Raw genomic sequence first — 16,765 nt, forward strand, 5'->3', positions numbered from 1 at the left:
TGACTACCCCTGTCAAATACGAAGAAAAGAAATCAGCGGATCAGAGGATTCAACATATGGATTGGGGTGTACCCAACTGGATTTTAGTAACAAAACCCGAATCCTTCTGTCACTCTCCCTGTTCTCTCTCCTTTGTTGGGACAGGGGGTGGGGGATGCACACACAAGCACATTCAAAGATACACACACACACACATTAAAGGCCTGCAGCTCCACAAGCGAGGTCACAGAATTAGTGGGGACACACGAAGATGTTTGTATCTGTGCGGGGCCGTCCTACAAGCAGACCAGAACAATCCCTTTCCGAAGGAATGCTAGTGTCCCAAGGGCAAGGTCAGGGAACTCAGCCTTTGGGTGGATCAGGAGAGCCTCTGAGCTGGGGCTGAGGTGGGGTACCCAGAGATTTCAGACTTCCCCATCTGTAGCTTTCCAGAAACAGTGAGATGCTTTACTTTATGTACAAAACCCTGGGCCCTCAGACTGATTTTTTCTTTTTTAAGGATGGTGAAGGTTTGTTTGATGACTGCTTTTACTCCTCCATAAAGCCTGCTTGGAGCTCTGTTTGCAAACCTCTGAACAGTCTTAATACTGGTGTTTCACTACGAGTTGATGAACCCATTAAGGACATATAAGCGAATGCTTATAATCTATGAAAACTGGATACTGAATTAAACCATCAAATACCTTTAGGTTTAAATGAAAACTACATAAAAGCATTTCAGCCATCAATTTGGCTATCACTTCTGGCCAGTATGAATTCTGCTGGAAAAGCTATTTTCGTGCAGATGTGGAATTCAATGGGAAAGACTGACTCGTGTACCAACATCAATCAAAATGTCGACTTCCCTGGCAGCTCTCAACAGTAAGGCAGGTTCAAAGGTCACAGGATAAAGAAAAAAGCCAAGCTCTGGTTCAGCTCTAATATCTCCTCGGTAGAAGTCTTGCAAAAGTACCCCCTTCTGTATTAGCCTTGCTTTCATTAATCTTCTTGCCATCTTCTTTAACTAGTCATGCAGAACCGCTCGATAGCAAGACGTATAATGGGGAAGGCCCTGTGCCTATTACCGCGTTAACATTCTCTTAAGCCCCAGTGTAACAATGGAACGAGAAGGCAAAGGGAATCTGCAACTGCAGGGTGCGGTGCAGGCAATTCAATTACAGCCTGGGCTTACCTACGTACTTCGGACCTATAAAACACGAGAGGCCTTTGTGTCTAACTGGCCTGGTCATTAAGGTGGCTGAAGACCACAACAATGCTGATCTTTTCTATTTAAGCTAAATCAATGTGGACAAATCATTATTCAGTAGCTTTAATTTAATTAGTAAATTAAATACACTACTTTACAGATCTTGTCAAGTACTTATGAAAAGAAAGATTCATTTAAGCGGGAGGTCACCAATAAGCCCAGCTAATTTAACTCATAACCTTAACTGAGTCTCATCTCAAACATCCAGCAGGTTCTATTCACGAGGGCTTGACAGTCTCTCGCAGTTGTGGTTAACTCATGATTCCAAAGAGTTCCTATCCTGTATCCACACACTGTTTTGGACAAACAAAACAAAACAAAAACAAAAAACAGCAAGAAAAAAAGCCAAATAAGCAATCCCCCACCAGCATCAACAGAATCAGATTTCCTTTAAATTATACTATTGCAAGAGAACATAATCAGGTTACCTCTATTATGTTGCTTCCTTAAGATTTTCTATTATCTATACTTAATTGAGATACAGCGCTCTTTTCAGCTATAAAGACGACAGCTACTTTATTAAGGTTTAAATCTGATTTCTTAATGATAGGCTGCTTCCTTTGAAGCCTGGAAACCTGCACAACCTTCTCATGATAAACGCAGACCTGGCACGGTGGAGGCTGGTACCTCATTTAAATCCAGCCTGAGAGTCTCTGAAGGGCGCTAGTTTAAAAAAAAAAGGTGCCTTGCTTTTGTTTCAGCGTTGGGAGTTTGAGGCTGACACTTAAAAAGAGAGCCCACTGCATCTAAAGCCTAGGTTTGGACCTGTAGAAGGACGGAGAATTATTTCTCTGAGATAATTTAGCCATGGTAGTTTCTGATACGGAGACATTCTCCCCTCCTATGTGCCATATACATATCTGTTCACTTACGATGAATTAAAATTAATTCATCTTTTAGAGGTTTGTGACATCCTTCAAAACAGCAAAAGGTATCCTAAGGAGTGGCAAAACCAGACTAAGAAGTCACTGATTGCAATAATAATGACAGCGTGCAGCCTTTCTTCCCCCCTCCCAACCTGGAAAGGCAGAATTTATTCTCAATTTCTCTGGGCTTTTGATACACAGATTTTCTCAACTAACTGGTGAGAGTCTATATTTATACGTACAAATTTCTTCTAAGGCATGTATCTATTTAGTCATTAAGTTCCAGATCCTTAAACACTCACAGGGACAGAGCAATAAATCTTCCCTCTGAGAACACAGCCTAAGACGGAGAAGTTAGGAGAAGGAAAGAGAGCCACAGAACTGCTATTTATGGAGCACGGCTGCAGAGTCCGGGTCTTTCTGACCCACGGTATGTGTAATTACGGGTCTCACTGCGGGCGCTCCGTTGCTCAGTCCCTTTGCCAAGTCCTCTATTCACATACTTTTTGGATATGGTGTCAGTTAAACTTGAGCTGCGTTCCTTATGACGACCAAATTAATGGTTTGACAGAGGCTTTCTCAATAAACACTGCAAACTGGCCATATTCGAAGGTTTTAAAAACCATTTCTTTTCTGCTCAGAATTCTGACAAACATGTCTCAAGACAGACCAGGACAACTTCATTATCCTTCCAACACTTACTGCCTTTTTGTAAAGAAGGCTGTTTAATAACACGTCTGCTGTTTTCACAACTACATTATTCCAGTTGGTCACACGTTCCAGTCTTCGGCAGGACGCTTGTGTTACGAGAGATAAAAACATGAAAAAGGAAATATATTGCAGAAATCAAAAACCTTATCTACTTCTAGACTCTCTCTCTTTGCCATAATTCATTCAAGAAGGCCCCCAGAATAATTTTTGATGTAAACTCAGCTACAAACATATATCACTATGCTGATAAAAATCACAGGCTAAACTTGGGAAATATAGTGACTTTCATTTCTTGAGTGCTGTTAAAATAACTTTTTTCTAAGGTTCAACAGACACAAAAGATAAAAAGGGTTACCATTAATCCTTTAAAAAAAGAAGAGGAAGAAACAGCCCCATAGATTAATTCTGTGGTCTGATGATGGTCTTGAAGATGAACTTTTTAGATTAAGTCACTGAATTAATTTGATGAAGATACTGGAAATCATAAAAAAAAAATAATAACACAGCATCAAGCTGATTCAGTTAATATACCTTTGTTTGGGCACTTTACAACATAAATTATGCTGAGTAACTTTTGGTTTCTAAATTCTGGCCACATTAAGTTCAATTTGAAGATAGCAAACATTCATTGAGGACCACTCTGTGGGCACTGTGCTGCAGACTGAGGACACAGAAAGCAGTTCCTGGGTCAATTAGTTCAGCAAGGAGATGGGGGTGGGAGAGAGGGACAGACTTGAAGTCGATACATATGGCACAGCGTGAGAGCTACTGTACCACAGGCGTGTGCAAGCTCCTGGAGACAAAGTCGTGGAGAGAGCCTGACCCTAGAAAGATGAATGAGCCAGGCCTGAGGAAGCAGAGGTGCCTGTCAGTTAGAGGGAGAATCAGGGTGGAGGCGTATTCCAGGTGATGGGAACAGCAGAAGCACAGAATTCGAGGTGTGTTCGTGTGCGAGCAGTTCACGGTTGACTGCAGCTCAAGTTCAGGATGGGAAATTATGGGCCATGAACCTCAAGTGGTCAATGTCTTTAAGGGCTATGCTGAGGAATCTGGATTTTACTTGGTGAGCCTGTAACTTTCAAAAAAATTTTTTTTAAGTAGCAAAATCCTTTTTATCGGTTGACTTTTTTTTTTTTTTTTTTAAGTAGGCTTCACACCTAGTGCAGAGCCCAACACGGAGCTTGACTTCACAACCCTGAGATCAAGACCTGAGCTGAGATCAAGAGTCAGACGCTTAACCGACTGAGCCACCCCCGACAGACTTTAAATGCAGAATCCCCAAAGAGAAAATAGTAGAGCTCTACTGGTTGAAGGGGAGTCCTTATGCCCAAACCTGCCCCCTCCCCCATCCCCAGACCTCTGAGGAACATGGTTTGGAAAGCACTGACAGGGTACAGGGACATAGGAAGTGTTTGACTGGGCCAGTGCGCTCCTTTGTTCAGGCAAGTGTCACGATTTTTAGACCTCGGGAGCCAGAGTGAGAGAGGAGGAAACCTCTTTACGACCCACATGTGCGGTTTTCACACAGAACCATCCAGTAGGTCTGCAAACACGACAAAAGACTCTCTTGCAGGATCGTCAATATTGCAAAGGTGGGCCCCACGTCTGCTCTGCATCCCCCGGGCCTGGAACTTGTGGTCACTGTCACAGACGTGTGCTAATCACTTCCTGACTGACTGATGGCCAGAGGCAACTGGGAGGTGCTGTCTGTGCATTCTTTCTTCCTTCCCTCTCACACTGGCTGTGCTACACCCTTCACCTTTCGGTGCCCGAAGCACACTCCTTGGCAAGTCAATTGAGTGTCTTGGTATGAGTGTTAAGGGAAATCTGAATCCCGTTTCTAGTTCTCTCCCTAACCTTTCTACTCCAGCTTATCCCTCTATGCAACATGTGATTGCCTTTCATTTTTCAGAGACACGGAGAATTTATAAAATTTACTTTTCAAAGCATCCCGAGTTCTTGGGAAGAAAGATGCTAGAACAATGACATCTTTATTGGCTGATAAGCTGCAGTGAGAGGGATTAGGGAGATGTTTATCTAAAGGCAGAGGCAAGGGCCCCAGAGCAGCAAGCAATTTTCTCACCAGCCCCTTCTGGCAGCCATCTTGCAGGATCTCCTCACTGGGATGACAGGAATGGCAGGAAGCGGGGGGGGGGGGGGGGGGGGGGGGGGGGGGGGGGGGGGGGTGTGGGGTGGGCCCGGCCTGCCTCCTTTCCCTCGGTACCACTAGGTTCTCCCTTCTTGCCCAGCTGGAGCCTCACAGGTTGAAAGGAGGAGATTGCGTAGCCCAGCATAGCTGGATCTGACCAAAAAACCCCCACCCATAAAGCAGGCAGTGTGGCAGGTGCCCTGTCTGTACGCCTCCCTCGGGTTTTTTTTTGCTTTTTAGGTCCCAGTTTAGTCAGTATTATCTCAAAAACTTGAACCATATGATAAACACTTGCTGGCCTTTACATTTCTCATTGTTCCTTTTGAGTACGTCATTCCTTATAACACTTGTTCCTCAATTCAGCAGGCACTGGAGTAAAGGGATTAACAAAAATCATGTCATTCTCCAAAGTTACTGAATCAGAACCCGCTGGGGATGGGCCCTTGGATAACTGCATTTTAAACAGGCTCTACAGGCGATGCCGATACGTACCAGGCTCTGACAATAACTGTCTTGTAGCCTTTCCCAGGCAGCTAACAAATTCTTGTCTAGTTTAAACTTTTTTCTTCCATGGAGGAATTTCAGCGTGATCTGTGTCCTTTCTGCCTCTCGATGGGACTGAAGTCTTAAAAATGATTAATCTAAATGCTACACTCAATTACTTAACTGCAAAAATATAATATGCCAAAATATACAACCAGACTGTATCTACTTTGATAATTTAAGCAGAGGAGTGCCAGCCCAGCAGTGATCTCTTCTGCAGGACCAGGCAGGAGTTTAATTACGAGCTGGTAGGTCATGCAGCTGCCAATAATCTGGAGGCTGTTGACACTTCCGGCTTGATGGATATCTAAATCTAGTCTTAGGCTGCCACAGGAAATCTCCCAGCCTCCCTCGATCTGGAAGGAAGGCAGGTCCAGGTCCGACTGCCCAAGTCCCCCAAATGGGAAGAGGAAGGGAGCACAAAGCGAAATGAGGGCTCTGGGGAGTCCAATTCTCAGCAGGAACCTGCCCCCAGGCCCCTAGTCCCCAGGGCGGGGCTCTGGAGGTCAGGAGCCAGGGCTGTGAGGTTCTCTGCTGCCATCAAGACGGAACAGGATGGGGGCCCATGTCAGGCTCTGGGCACCATAATACAATCCTGTCTGATTAAAAGAAATTTCTGGTAATGAATTAAACAGACCCAAGGAAAAAAGGACACGGTGGCAATATATTCTCCCGGCACCCAGCACACAGAGGGGAAGAGGGGGAAGAGAGAAAGGAGACATAAATAAAAGGGACTACTCACTGGGGCTTTTTTCTTCAGCAAGGTCACAGGCACAGAGCAGGTCAGAATCGATTGAGATGGGTTTCTGCTTAATCCAAAACTTAGTGCTGGCTTTCTGATTCGTAACAGGGTCTATCTCTACTTTGTCTCCAGAGATACCTGTAAGGCCGGGGGGTGGGGAGGGGGGAGAGGGTGGGGGAAGGACAAAAAAGAAGCCACAAAAAGTGGAAGGTGTAAGTGATTTCAGTGTAATCATTTGACCTGTTTTGTATATTTTAAATTAGATGAACAAGAGCTCTTCCTTAGGGCTTTGGGGAATGCCACTGGCTTAAGACAGCCATAAGGAGACTCCAAAGGGCATACAGAAGATGCACAGCCTGGTTTCCCGCGTGGGTGAGTTGAGGGGAGAAACCACCAAGAAGCATATAGAAAGGTTAAAAAAACATGCCATCCTAGATGCACCACAGATACAACACAGGGTTCACCTGCATAGTTAACCCTACATTATACCTCCGTATGGTGATGAAATAAACCATAACATAAAGTTCGTTAAGAAAAACATTTTGATCAGTGGTCTTTTTTTTTTTTTAATACACTAAAAATAGGAAAAATCTATCTTTGCCCTTCTCTGACACTAAATAATTATCCAAGCTATATTGATTGAGAGAAGTCACAGGAGGATCAAAGGTCCTTTAGATAAAACCTTCCAAGTTCAAGTCTTGGAGCTTTGCTTCAGTCTGCGGAGGTCACTGCTTCTCCAGCACAGGGAGCAACAGCACTGGGTGTGAGATTTATGCAACAAAGACTTTATAACAGGAATGCAGCAGGTTAAATACTGGCACTGTGGGCTTCATTTTCAGAGCTTTGAAAGACATAACATACTGTACAGTCACTGGGAGCAAAGGTGTTGGGAGAACAAAGGTGATGCCTGGGATGAAAGGTGTCCTGGGATAACTGTGGCGACGCACAGCAATCGCTCTCCCAGGGTCACTGAGCAGCGTATGCTCGGCCCGACACACATGATCTAGACTAGATGCTCTCTTTTTCCTCTTTTGCTGAAAATTGAGGAATCTGTTCATGAAGTGAGACAAAAACCTTCAATATGCCTTCCAGAGTGGGCCCCACATAGAATCTTGAAAGTAACTAATATTTCAGGCCATGGTTTAAAGGTCAGGGGCAAAGTGGAAAAAAAGCAAAATCAAACAAAGATATAAGAGATAATTAAAGCCATCAAATGTACATACTGTAACAAAAAAGACAATCAGAATTAACACGTTTTGTTCCATGGATCACCTCAGAAATTTTTCAGTACGACGTTGAGAAAACTTAGTAGGCCAAAAGGAAAAGCAGATAAAAGAAACAGCTCAATTAAAAAACAAACAAAAAACCCCCCAAAACACAATGACCATAGTCTGTGAGCAAATTTAAAACTAAGCAAACGAACAACAACAACAAAAAATATATATTTATTAAAAAAACCGTTCTAGTGATGAGGTCTGCCATACACTCCATTTCTATTTTATTTTCTGACTAAAGAAATCCCAAAGAGCGGTCAGACAAAGGCAGGAGACCATACAGACAACACCGGTCTCGTCTGCGGTCTTCACAGGAGACGATGCGGCACAGTTGCTTAACCCTGGTCATTACTGTGTGGTCTTTGGAAAAGATGAACTGGTATATTTTTATTAATTGAACGCTGGAATTTGTCATTAGACATATTTCAGGAATACCATATTTCAATCAGGCATAATGTCATAAGTCCAATGGACTCCGGCCGTTCAGGTCTAGATGATTTCAGGAGGGTGAGAATGTATCAGGAGACCAATTTCATTACATTTCACTTAAAATAGATTACGACTACCCAGTTACACTCTTCCCTCCAATTTGGCCATTAATTGTTAAAGATCTGGACATTTCTATAGTTCCCTGAGAGAAGAAAAGTACTTACGCCATGGCTGCTGGTAGCAAGTGTGTTTTTTTGTTTTTTTTTTTGGTTTTTTTTTTTGTCCCTCCTCCTCCTTCTTCTTATTTTGACATTTATAACAGTCAAAACTGAGCAGAGCAAAATAAATGTGCATATCTCATATGTGGAATAAACCCTGCCCCACATTCCTTTCCCAGAAGGGGGGGGGGGCAATCATCACCAGAGAGACACAGCTTTAAAATTTTGTTCTACGGCCCTGCGACTCCTGAAGCCGTAGTCAGTCAATATTGTTAATGTACCTTGTTAATTTGATAGGATTTGTCAGGTAACTCCACTGGAAAATTATATAAAACTGTTCCAGATGAAAAGATGATAGTGACATGAATTAAAGTGATAGAACAATAGTGGAATATAAACCAGAAATGACACCCAAAGTGGCTGTTGATTTATTGCCGTACTGAGTTTGGTTCTGGGCTCCCATGTATATTAGTGCTACAAATCTGGGTCCATTTAGCAGAGGGATGCTCATACATACATCACCAGCTCCTGCTCCAAGCCAAGGTCACTCCCCATGGCATCAATCTTTTCAACAGAGCCTACTTCACAAAGCAGGACTTTTGTAACCATCTCAGATGTAACAGACTCTCGTCCTCTTTCATCTTTCTTTTATCATGTAAAGTACACTTTAACTTCTATTATTTTTATCTGCAAATTGTTACTGTATAGTTCATCCATTTCGGGCTGTATCTCTGCATCAATTGCCTACTCTCTGCATGGCCACAAAAACACTTTCCCAATGACGCCCTTTCTGGGGGTTATTGTGCAGTCACTGTTCGCAGAGGGGAACCCCAATTCTGGCGTTTGGGGATGAAGATGTGGGAGACTGAATGCATTAGGTTCAAGATGGGCAGGCAGGTGGAACACCATTTAAACAACTGGTGTGTTCCAAAAAAGTTGCCTGTAAATCAGATTTTTTCCGAATCAAATCACATTTTCCCACTGACTTCTAGTTCCAGAGATACTTTATATTCATTTTGGATTGATCTGTAATTGGCAGGAGCTCCCAACACTTTAGTCTGAAGTTTCTCTGCCCTGCAGGCTTTCAGTCAAGTAGTTAATGATCTGTAAAACACTCGCCTGCCTGGAGGAGTCACTATTTAAAGGAACCTGTAGGGGGATCTTTCCTGATGGGAAAAATCCTTTTGTACATTAAATAATCTCACTGTACTTGAGATGTGTGTGAGTCTCAGCTTCTTAACACAGGGCACACAGCCCACAGGAGCTGATCTGTGCTTGCTGGACAAGTGACAACCCTCTGCTTCTAGTTTGGCAGGCCCTGGGGCGGTTAGCCTTGGAGCCCATTCTCCTGGGCAGACCCAGAACCCACTGCTGAGGACAGTCTGCAGAATCTAGCCTGGAAGCAAACACAGACCTCTTCTGTCCCTGCCTTGGGGGTCCAAGGTCTCCTTCTTGGCTGGAAGGAGGAGGCAGCCTGGTGGAGAGGAGACCAGTTAGGAGGCTGGCACCACAGTCCACGCCAGGGGCAAAGAGGGGTGAACATTACCTGGCACCAAATATATGTTAGCACGGTTAAAAATCCTGTGTGCACGAATTCAAATCTCACAACGCCCAGATCAAATTGGTTACTGTATTTATCCCTATTTTATAGATGAGAAAATGGAAACCCAGGGCGGTTAAGTAACTTGCCCAAGATCACACAGCTAAAATGGGGCAAAGCTAGAATTTGGAGAAAGTCAGCAAATTTGGTCCCCAAATCTGTCCTCTCAGCCACTATGCTATTCTGCAAAAAACCACGCTTGGTATTTTCTATAACAAGCACTAGGAGAGGTGAAGGTACGTGTCCAAGGTTGGGAAGCTTTTAAGTGGAAAAGCCATTTCATGCCCAGAGAGATCTTGTTCCTAAGTATGGCACTTCCCACTGCTCTGCATGGACGCATTCAGTTGAGTTCCAGATGTAATGAGAAATTCTGCTCAGCTAGTCTTTAGTATCCTCTTTCAATGTTTTTTTTGTTTTTGTTTTTTAAAGTGGGGATGGACAGGCAGAGAAGGAGAGAGAGAGAGGGAGAGAAACCCAAGCAGGCTCCACGCCATCAGGACAAGGTCCAATGTGGGGCTCGAACCCATGAACTATGAGATCATGACCTGAGCTGAAATCAAGAGTCGGACTCTTAATTGACTGAGCTCCCCCAGTGTCCTTTTTAAATTTTTACAAAGGAAAAAATAAACATTCAAATGTGCCAATAAATGCACACCTATTTTTGTTCAGACATGACAAACTGGAGCACGAAATCCTAGCAATATTCTTCTTTATGACCAAGGAGCGTGGTTTTAATTTCCTTGGCTAAAGTTTTTGTGTAAAGTCACCGAAGGAAAGGCAGAGGCATTCCTTAAAGTGTCACTGACACAGTATGTGTAAGTATTTCAAATTATAAACACATGTCTACGAAAACAAGGGAAGTTGGCTTTTGTGAAGTTTCCATTTCTCCAACTTAAATGGCCAACAAAGGAACAGTTAATCCAACTACGATGGACTACAACACAACCACGAAAAATTCTGTATGAGAAAAGCTTGGACTTGGAAAAATTCTTCTGAAGCTAAGTGAAAAGAGCAGGAAAAATATTTATAGAAAAGAGATCAAAAGGATATGTTCCCAACGGGAACAGTGTCAATTCTGGCTAGTAGGATTAGGTCCTTTCCTTTTCTGTGTTTTTACAAAACAAAAAATTCACCCGAAATAAAAACAAACATCATTTTAGGAGCTGACATTTTCTTGGTTTCTACCCAGAATTCAGTACCCTTTCCCAACTTTCATGGTGTGGGGAAGGCAGTATGCTGAATCCGGTAACAGATAGTCATGAAGGCAAATCCTACATAAAGACCTACTTCCATCTAGCAGTTCTCAAGCACCCACGTGGCTGGGCTGCTGGGAAGGGCTCCCGTGGCTACATTATGGCCACCCTGGGGCCACTCTCACAAAACGCTGCCTGGCAGGGCTTCACCTGACCAGCTGTGGTAGGTGAGGAAGAGAGCATGAGGGCTGGCCCAAAGCGGACAGGGTCAGCCCCTTCCCTCAGAAGTAAGTGAGGCCAACTGTCTCCTTTAACCAGCTCTCCCCCTACCCACTTATCCGTAGCCATCTGTCATGACCTTTTCATGCTCCCACTTCTGACAGCTTCCAGATAGTGAGTCAAACCTCACTGGAAGCAAACTATCACGCCAACTGTCAAAGGTGGAAAACAATGCCTGATTGCTGTCCTAAGTCACTGCCAGCATATAAATCCTTCCCTAACAAGACAGCTCAAAATAAACAAAAATGCAACTCTAATGTATATACAACTCTCTGGGGGAAACTATTTGTCCAAGGCTTTAGAGTTATCACAAGGAGACCCTTGTCTGTTTTAACTACCCAAAAGATGTCCATAAAAGGAAATTAGCATGTATATCATCTTCTGCTAACAGACTGAATATCTACTTTGGGCAGCTCTGTGCTGGGTCCTTTTGTGTCGACCAACTTACTGAGAGCTTACTCACTTCTATCTGGAAGGCAGTAGAGCCCATTTTATATTTAAAGGCAGTAGTGCAGAGAGATTAGGGATAGAGACTTCAGAGTCAGAGAGTCCTGAGTTTGAATATCAGTTTCCTTAATTCCTAACTATGTGACTTTGGGCAAGGTGCTGTAAAATGGTGATGATAACAGAATCTACCCTCTGGGCTTTTGTGAGGATTAAATAAGACTTGTAAAGTGCTTGGAAATAGGGCTTCATATATCGCTGTGACCTACACCACTATTTCTCATGACTATCATCATCAGGAGTTAGGCACTGGGCTAAGGGATGTGACACAGACCCTGTGCTGAAAGTCTGGACAGGGAGCACGAGGGGAGCCGGGAGGGATGTGAACAAGGGATCTGCTTGGCCCTAGTCTGGGGGCATTATCTCTGGGACCTGCTCTACATCACAGCCTTGGAAGAACCAGGATCCAGAATGACTGTCTGCCTGGGGAGACCAGCATTCTCGCCCTCACGCATCTTTGCAATAACCTCCCGTTACCAAGCGTCATTGGCCATACTTCTCTGCAACCTAGAGTCCATATTCGACACCAGGAAAACCGTTGTCACAGCTGGAGCAGAGGGACCACTCTTGCTAGGGGAACCCCCGGCACCTTCCAGCCACCTCCTAGGTCTCTAGATCTTGATTTTGCCGGCACATCCCCATTGTTGTCCTGGGTTAAGGTGCTTCTCCCTGGGTAAGCCTGAGCTTCCTCCTCTGTGAAAGGGGGTAACAAACAGTACCAGCTCCCAGGATGCCATGAAGATGGGGTGGCATAAGCATGTAAAACACTCAGCAGAATGCCTGGCACATAATAAGGGCTCGGGGTGCCTGGGTGGCTCAGTCGGTTAAGTGTCTGACTTTGGCTTAGGTCATGATCTCGTGGTCCGTGAGTTAGAGCCCTGTGTTGGGCTCTGTGCTGACAGCTCAGAGCCTGGAGCCTGCTTCAGATTCTGCGTCTCCTTCTCTCTCTCTGCGCCCGCCCCGTCCCGTTCCCCCCCCCCCCCCCGTCTCAAAAGTAAATAAACATTAAAACAAAACTTTAAAAAATAATAAGGGCTCAGGTTTTAAGTAAGATTATTACTGAGATGAACTGCAGAAAGGTGAAATGATGTACTTAGGCAGGGTGTATCAAGTCAGTAAATGGCAAAGCTGGGTTGAAAACCAGGTGTATCTGACCAACTCTGGGTTGTTTCCCAACCAGCTTGCCGCTTCCTACTGTCTCAGAGGCGCATGCTTGACTCCCAGGAGGCACAATCTCCCCTAAGGCACGCTTAAAATGCCCTTCTAAGAAGCTAAAACACCAGTTTGGCAAAAATTAGGGCATTTAATATTCCATGCCTCAGTGTATTTCCTCAGTTGTTATTTATTTGTTCAGACATCACGAGCTGTGGTTCATTCATCAATTTCCTACAACTTTGAATCTAAGACTAGAAAAGCTCCACTGTTGTTAAATCCTGGAGTAGTTTTTTATACAATTCTACAATCCTCTTGTCTTCGGGTTACCTAGAGCCTGTGAAAGCCTGGAAAAGCCCCTGGGAGTGCCACTGAACAACTCTTTGCTGGAGTGGATTGTGCTGAATCCACACAGCCAATCGATAGCATCCACAGAGCATTCAGGGAAGTCTTTGAAACTTGCCTGAATTTACACACAGGATCAGACACAAAGGCTGTTTGGGCTTAATGAGACCTCAGAGATCACCCAGTCTGGGGCTTTCATTCTCCATATGAAGAAATTGAGGCTCAGGGTGGGGATATGACTTGTCTGATGTCACCCATTAATGACAGCACTGTACCCGTAATTCACATCCCCAGACTATCAGGCCAGGGTTTAAACAGACCACCTCTCCTGTCTCAATGCATCAAGTTTATATAGTGGGTATATTCACATCATGAGCAAATGCAATACAGTATAAAAAGCACTGTCTCCCTAAGGGACCCAAAATAGGTAACAATACAATATTTTAGCCACAACTATAATGATACCCAGTGGAGCCTTACATTCTTGAGATCAAGTGGGGGTACTGGGCCCCAGAATCACTGGTTCCATTCAAGGGCTAATCATCTGAAACCTTTTGGGAACCATAGCTAAGAGCTACCAATTCCAATGTGTGGTCAGTTAGGGACTCGGTGACAAGTGTGAGTATACTTGACTAGGCCTTTATCCTTGGAATGAAAACTAAGCAGTGGCCTGAACAGGAATGAGTCCATGAATACACAGCTGTACACAGCACAGCATGGGCACAAGGGTGGAGCTGACTGGATGAGACCCGAGACTGTTCCACCCAGTAACACCTGTCCCTGGATGAGGACTAAGCTCTCTCTGTAAGAAGGCGTTTACAAAGATTTTGTACTGAGGGAGTTAGATTCCCAAACTAAACATTCTCCTGGCAAGTAGATGCTTCAGGTGAGCTTTCAGCGTCAGTTAGGAAGCAGCATGTCATCTCCTAAGAGCATTTGTGATTATCACCTACAGAGGGTGGAAAGACCAGATCTTTCTCATGTTCAGGCCCTGGTATCATGTTGGAGCTCAAGTGCCGAGGTTGAGGGCCCGGTAAAAGGAATACAGAAGCTGGATGGACACTCCATTATCCTATTCCCATTAATTTCATTATGCCAATGGCTCTCCACTTTTCCCAGTTCTCAAGGCTTTCTCAACCATCTGAGGAACCTCATACATTGTCATTAGTAGCCCTGGAATACTCAACAGGTATTCTCAAAAGGGCAGATCTGGGAGCAAGGAATTAGAGGAAGGTACACAGTGAGAAAAAACCCTGAGAGCTTCTGAAATTTCCTATCAGGGGATCTTCCCTCAACCCAAGAACTGCAGTAAGCACTAATGTGGTAATTTTTTTTTTTTCTGGAGGCAGTCTTGAAAGTATTTGTCCTGCTATTTCATAAGTTCATTAGTACTTGTTAAACTCTATTCCAAATTTTGGTTCAGAAAATGTTGTCACAACAGGGACAGAATAATCATGTGATACTAGAATTGCCATCCTCAAATTACTCAATGGACCCAGGGATTTTGGAGCTAAGTGTGATGAATGTCTCTCATGATCATTTTCATGTGTCTGAATGGAGGAGGAGATCTCCTTAGTACTCAGTAAGAAAATGAAACAGAAATAGGAGGGAAAATCAATTCACTTGCTAAGAACCTACATTTCCAGATTATGTAATTACTCGAACTATACTCCACAGGTGCCCCAAGTGGAAAATAACAGGGGCAAATATTTTATTCATAGAGCCACACAGCACCAGAGTGAGCCCAAGGAGTAAAAAAAAAAAAAAAAAGTGCAGGCCACAGCTGCTTGCTTTCATTCAGTCTTGTGTTATTAATGTGCTTCTTAAGTTTGCATGCTGTATATTAAAAAATAGCAATGTAATGAAGTCCTCCTCCTTGAGTGCTGGCTTGTAGGTATTGACCAGGGGGTTAAATGGTAAGTGCAACAGGACAGATAAACCAGGTTAGACAATAGATGGCAAATATGCTGCCTCTCATCATGCTCAGGCTCAGGGCAGGCATTTTTAATCAATCACAGAGTTTCTTTATGTTGCCCTCAGACGCAGCTCCAGATGCTGCCTCAGCATAATGCTCTGGGCAGCCATTACAAACTTGATTGGAGTCAGTTTATGAGATGAAACCTCTCTGCCTTCTCTATGATATGTGCTATTGTACTTGATACTTTTGATAAATAACTACCATGATCACAAGTGTTACGATTATACATATGGATTGTTTTATGAAGAGATAGTGGAGGCAACCACGAAACCTTTCAGAGAGATTTTATGAAACAGTCTTTATCTGTAAATCCTATACAGAATCTGTACATCTTACACAGAATGATGTTAGGTTATATATGCAATTATGACGCAGATGGAATTCATGGTATATTACAGATTCAGTGACCTATACCTTTGGTGCCATGGGGATAGGTCTATACTGACAAATGATAAAGGGAAGGGATCAAGTTAGCACAGTGGCACAACTGTCAAGGCACTTCTCAGCCTCAGACCCTTTATCAGGGACTCCAAGCCAACCTTCCCAGTAAAAACAAGCCTCGGACCAAAAGATAAGGGGCAAGAAAGTCCTCTGGATGCCGAGATGCTGCATTTCCCAAACCCCACAATTACGAGGAGATTCTGACTAGCAGGCCCGGGATGAGATCAGGGACTCGGCGACTCTGATATACAGTCAGGGTCGCAATCGCTGCTCTGAGGTACTACGTAATTAAGAGGTACCCAACGGTGGGATCTTGGCCTTCTCTGCTCCGTTTCTTACATGGATTTCTGGCAGCCTCTTGGCTAGTGCATCACAATCTGGCTTCTACCAGGCAGCCAACAAATACTTACTGACAGAACGCTATGGGTGTCCTAGATCCTGGTTGGCATCCATACTTGATCCTTTGAGTTTGATTTTCTCCAAACCCATTTCAAGCTCTCAGCCTTGGCATTTTTGGCCGCACACGTCCTAGTGCCTGATCCTATGGTCAGGCACCCAGCATCAGACATATGGGTAGATCACATTAATGGAAATGACCTCAACGTGGTATAAGCTCAAGCAAGGGCTACACTTAAGGGCATCTGTACTTTTAGGCCCAACACAGAGAGGAAGCAGACAAAATGAAATATTCCAAGGACATTTTCAAGGAATACACGAATGGTTAGGCATGACGGTTTTGTGTGGTAAACCTTCCAGGCTGGCACAGCAGGGATGGTGAATAGATTTCAACTTAAGAACCAACTTCAGGGTTCTATTAGCGTGATGACAATTTAGGGACGCTTGGTCAGTCAAGCGTCCGACTCTTGGTTTCAGCTCAGGTCATGATCTCATGGTTTGTGGGCCTGAGCCCCTGTCGGGTTCTGTACTGACAGTGCAGAGCCTACTTGGGATTCTCTCCCTCTCCCCCTCCTGCCCTCTCTCTCAAAATAAATAAATAAACATTAAAAAAAAAAACAAAAAAAGAACGAAATTGAACTGACTACGAGGGCTCGCTTATAGGGTTGTGTTAGAAATGATTCTGAGGTCAGATCTGGG

At 44.0% G+C, this 16,765-nt stretch overlaps 1 protein-coding gene across 7 annotated transcripts in view; it reads right to left on the bottom strand.

The window, feature by feature from the left end:
• MAPKAP1 (MAPK associated protein 1) overlaps positions 1-16,765 on the bottom strand; it is a 246,002-nt gene that overhangs the window by 21,934 nt on the left and 207,303 nt on the right. For 6 of the 7 annotated variants that reach the window (XM_019816521.3, XM_019816520.3, XM_045043066.1 and 3 more), the window contains one exon: positions 6,258-6,395. The exons of the other annotated variant lie outside the window; for it this stretch is intronic. In XM_019816521.3, the coding sequence (XP_019672080.2) occupies positions 6,258-6,395 (138 nt within the window). The remainder of the gene's footprint in view (positions 1-6,257; positions 6,396-16,765) is intronic. 7 annotated transcript variants of the gene reach the window in all.

This window comes from Felis catus, chromosome D4 (assembly GCF_018350175.1).
Source record: "Felis catus isolate Fca126 chromosome D4, F.catus_Fca126_mat1.0, whole genome shotgun sequence".
In the NCBI taxonomy this organism is placed as follows: Eukaryota; Metazoa; Chordata; class Mammalia; order Carnivora; family Felidae; genus Felis; species Felis catus.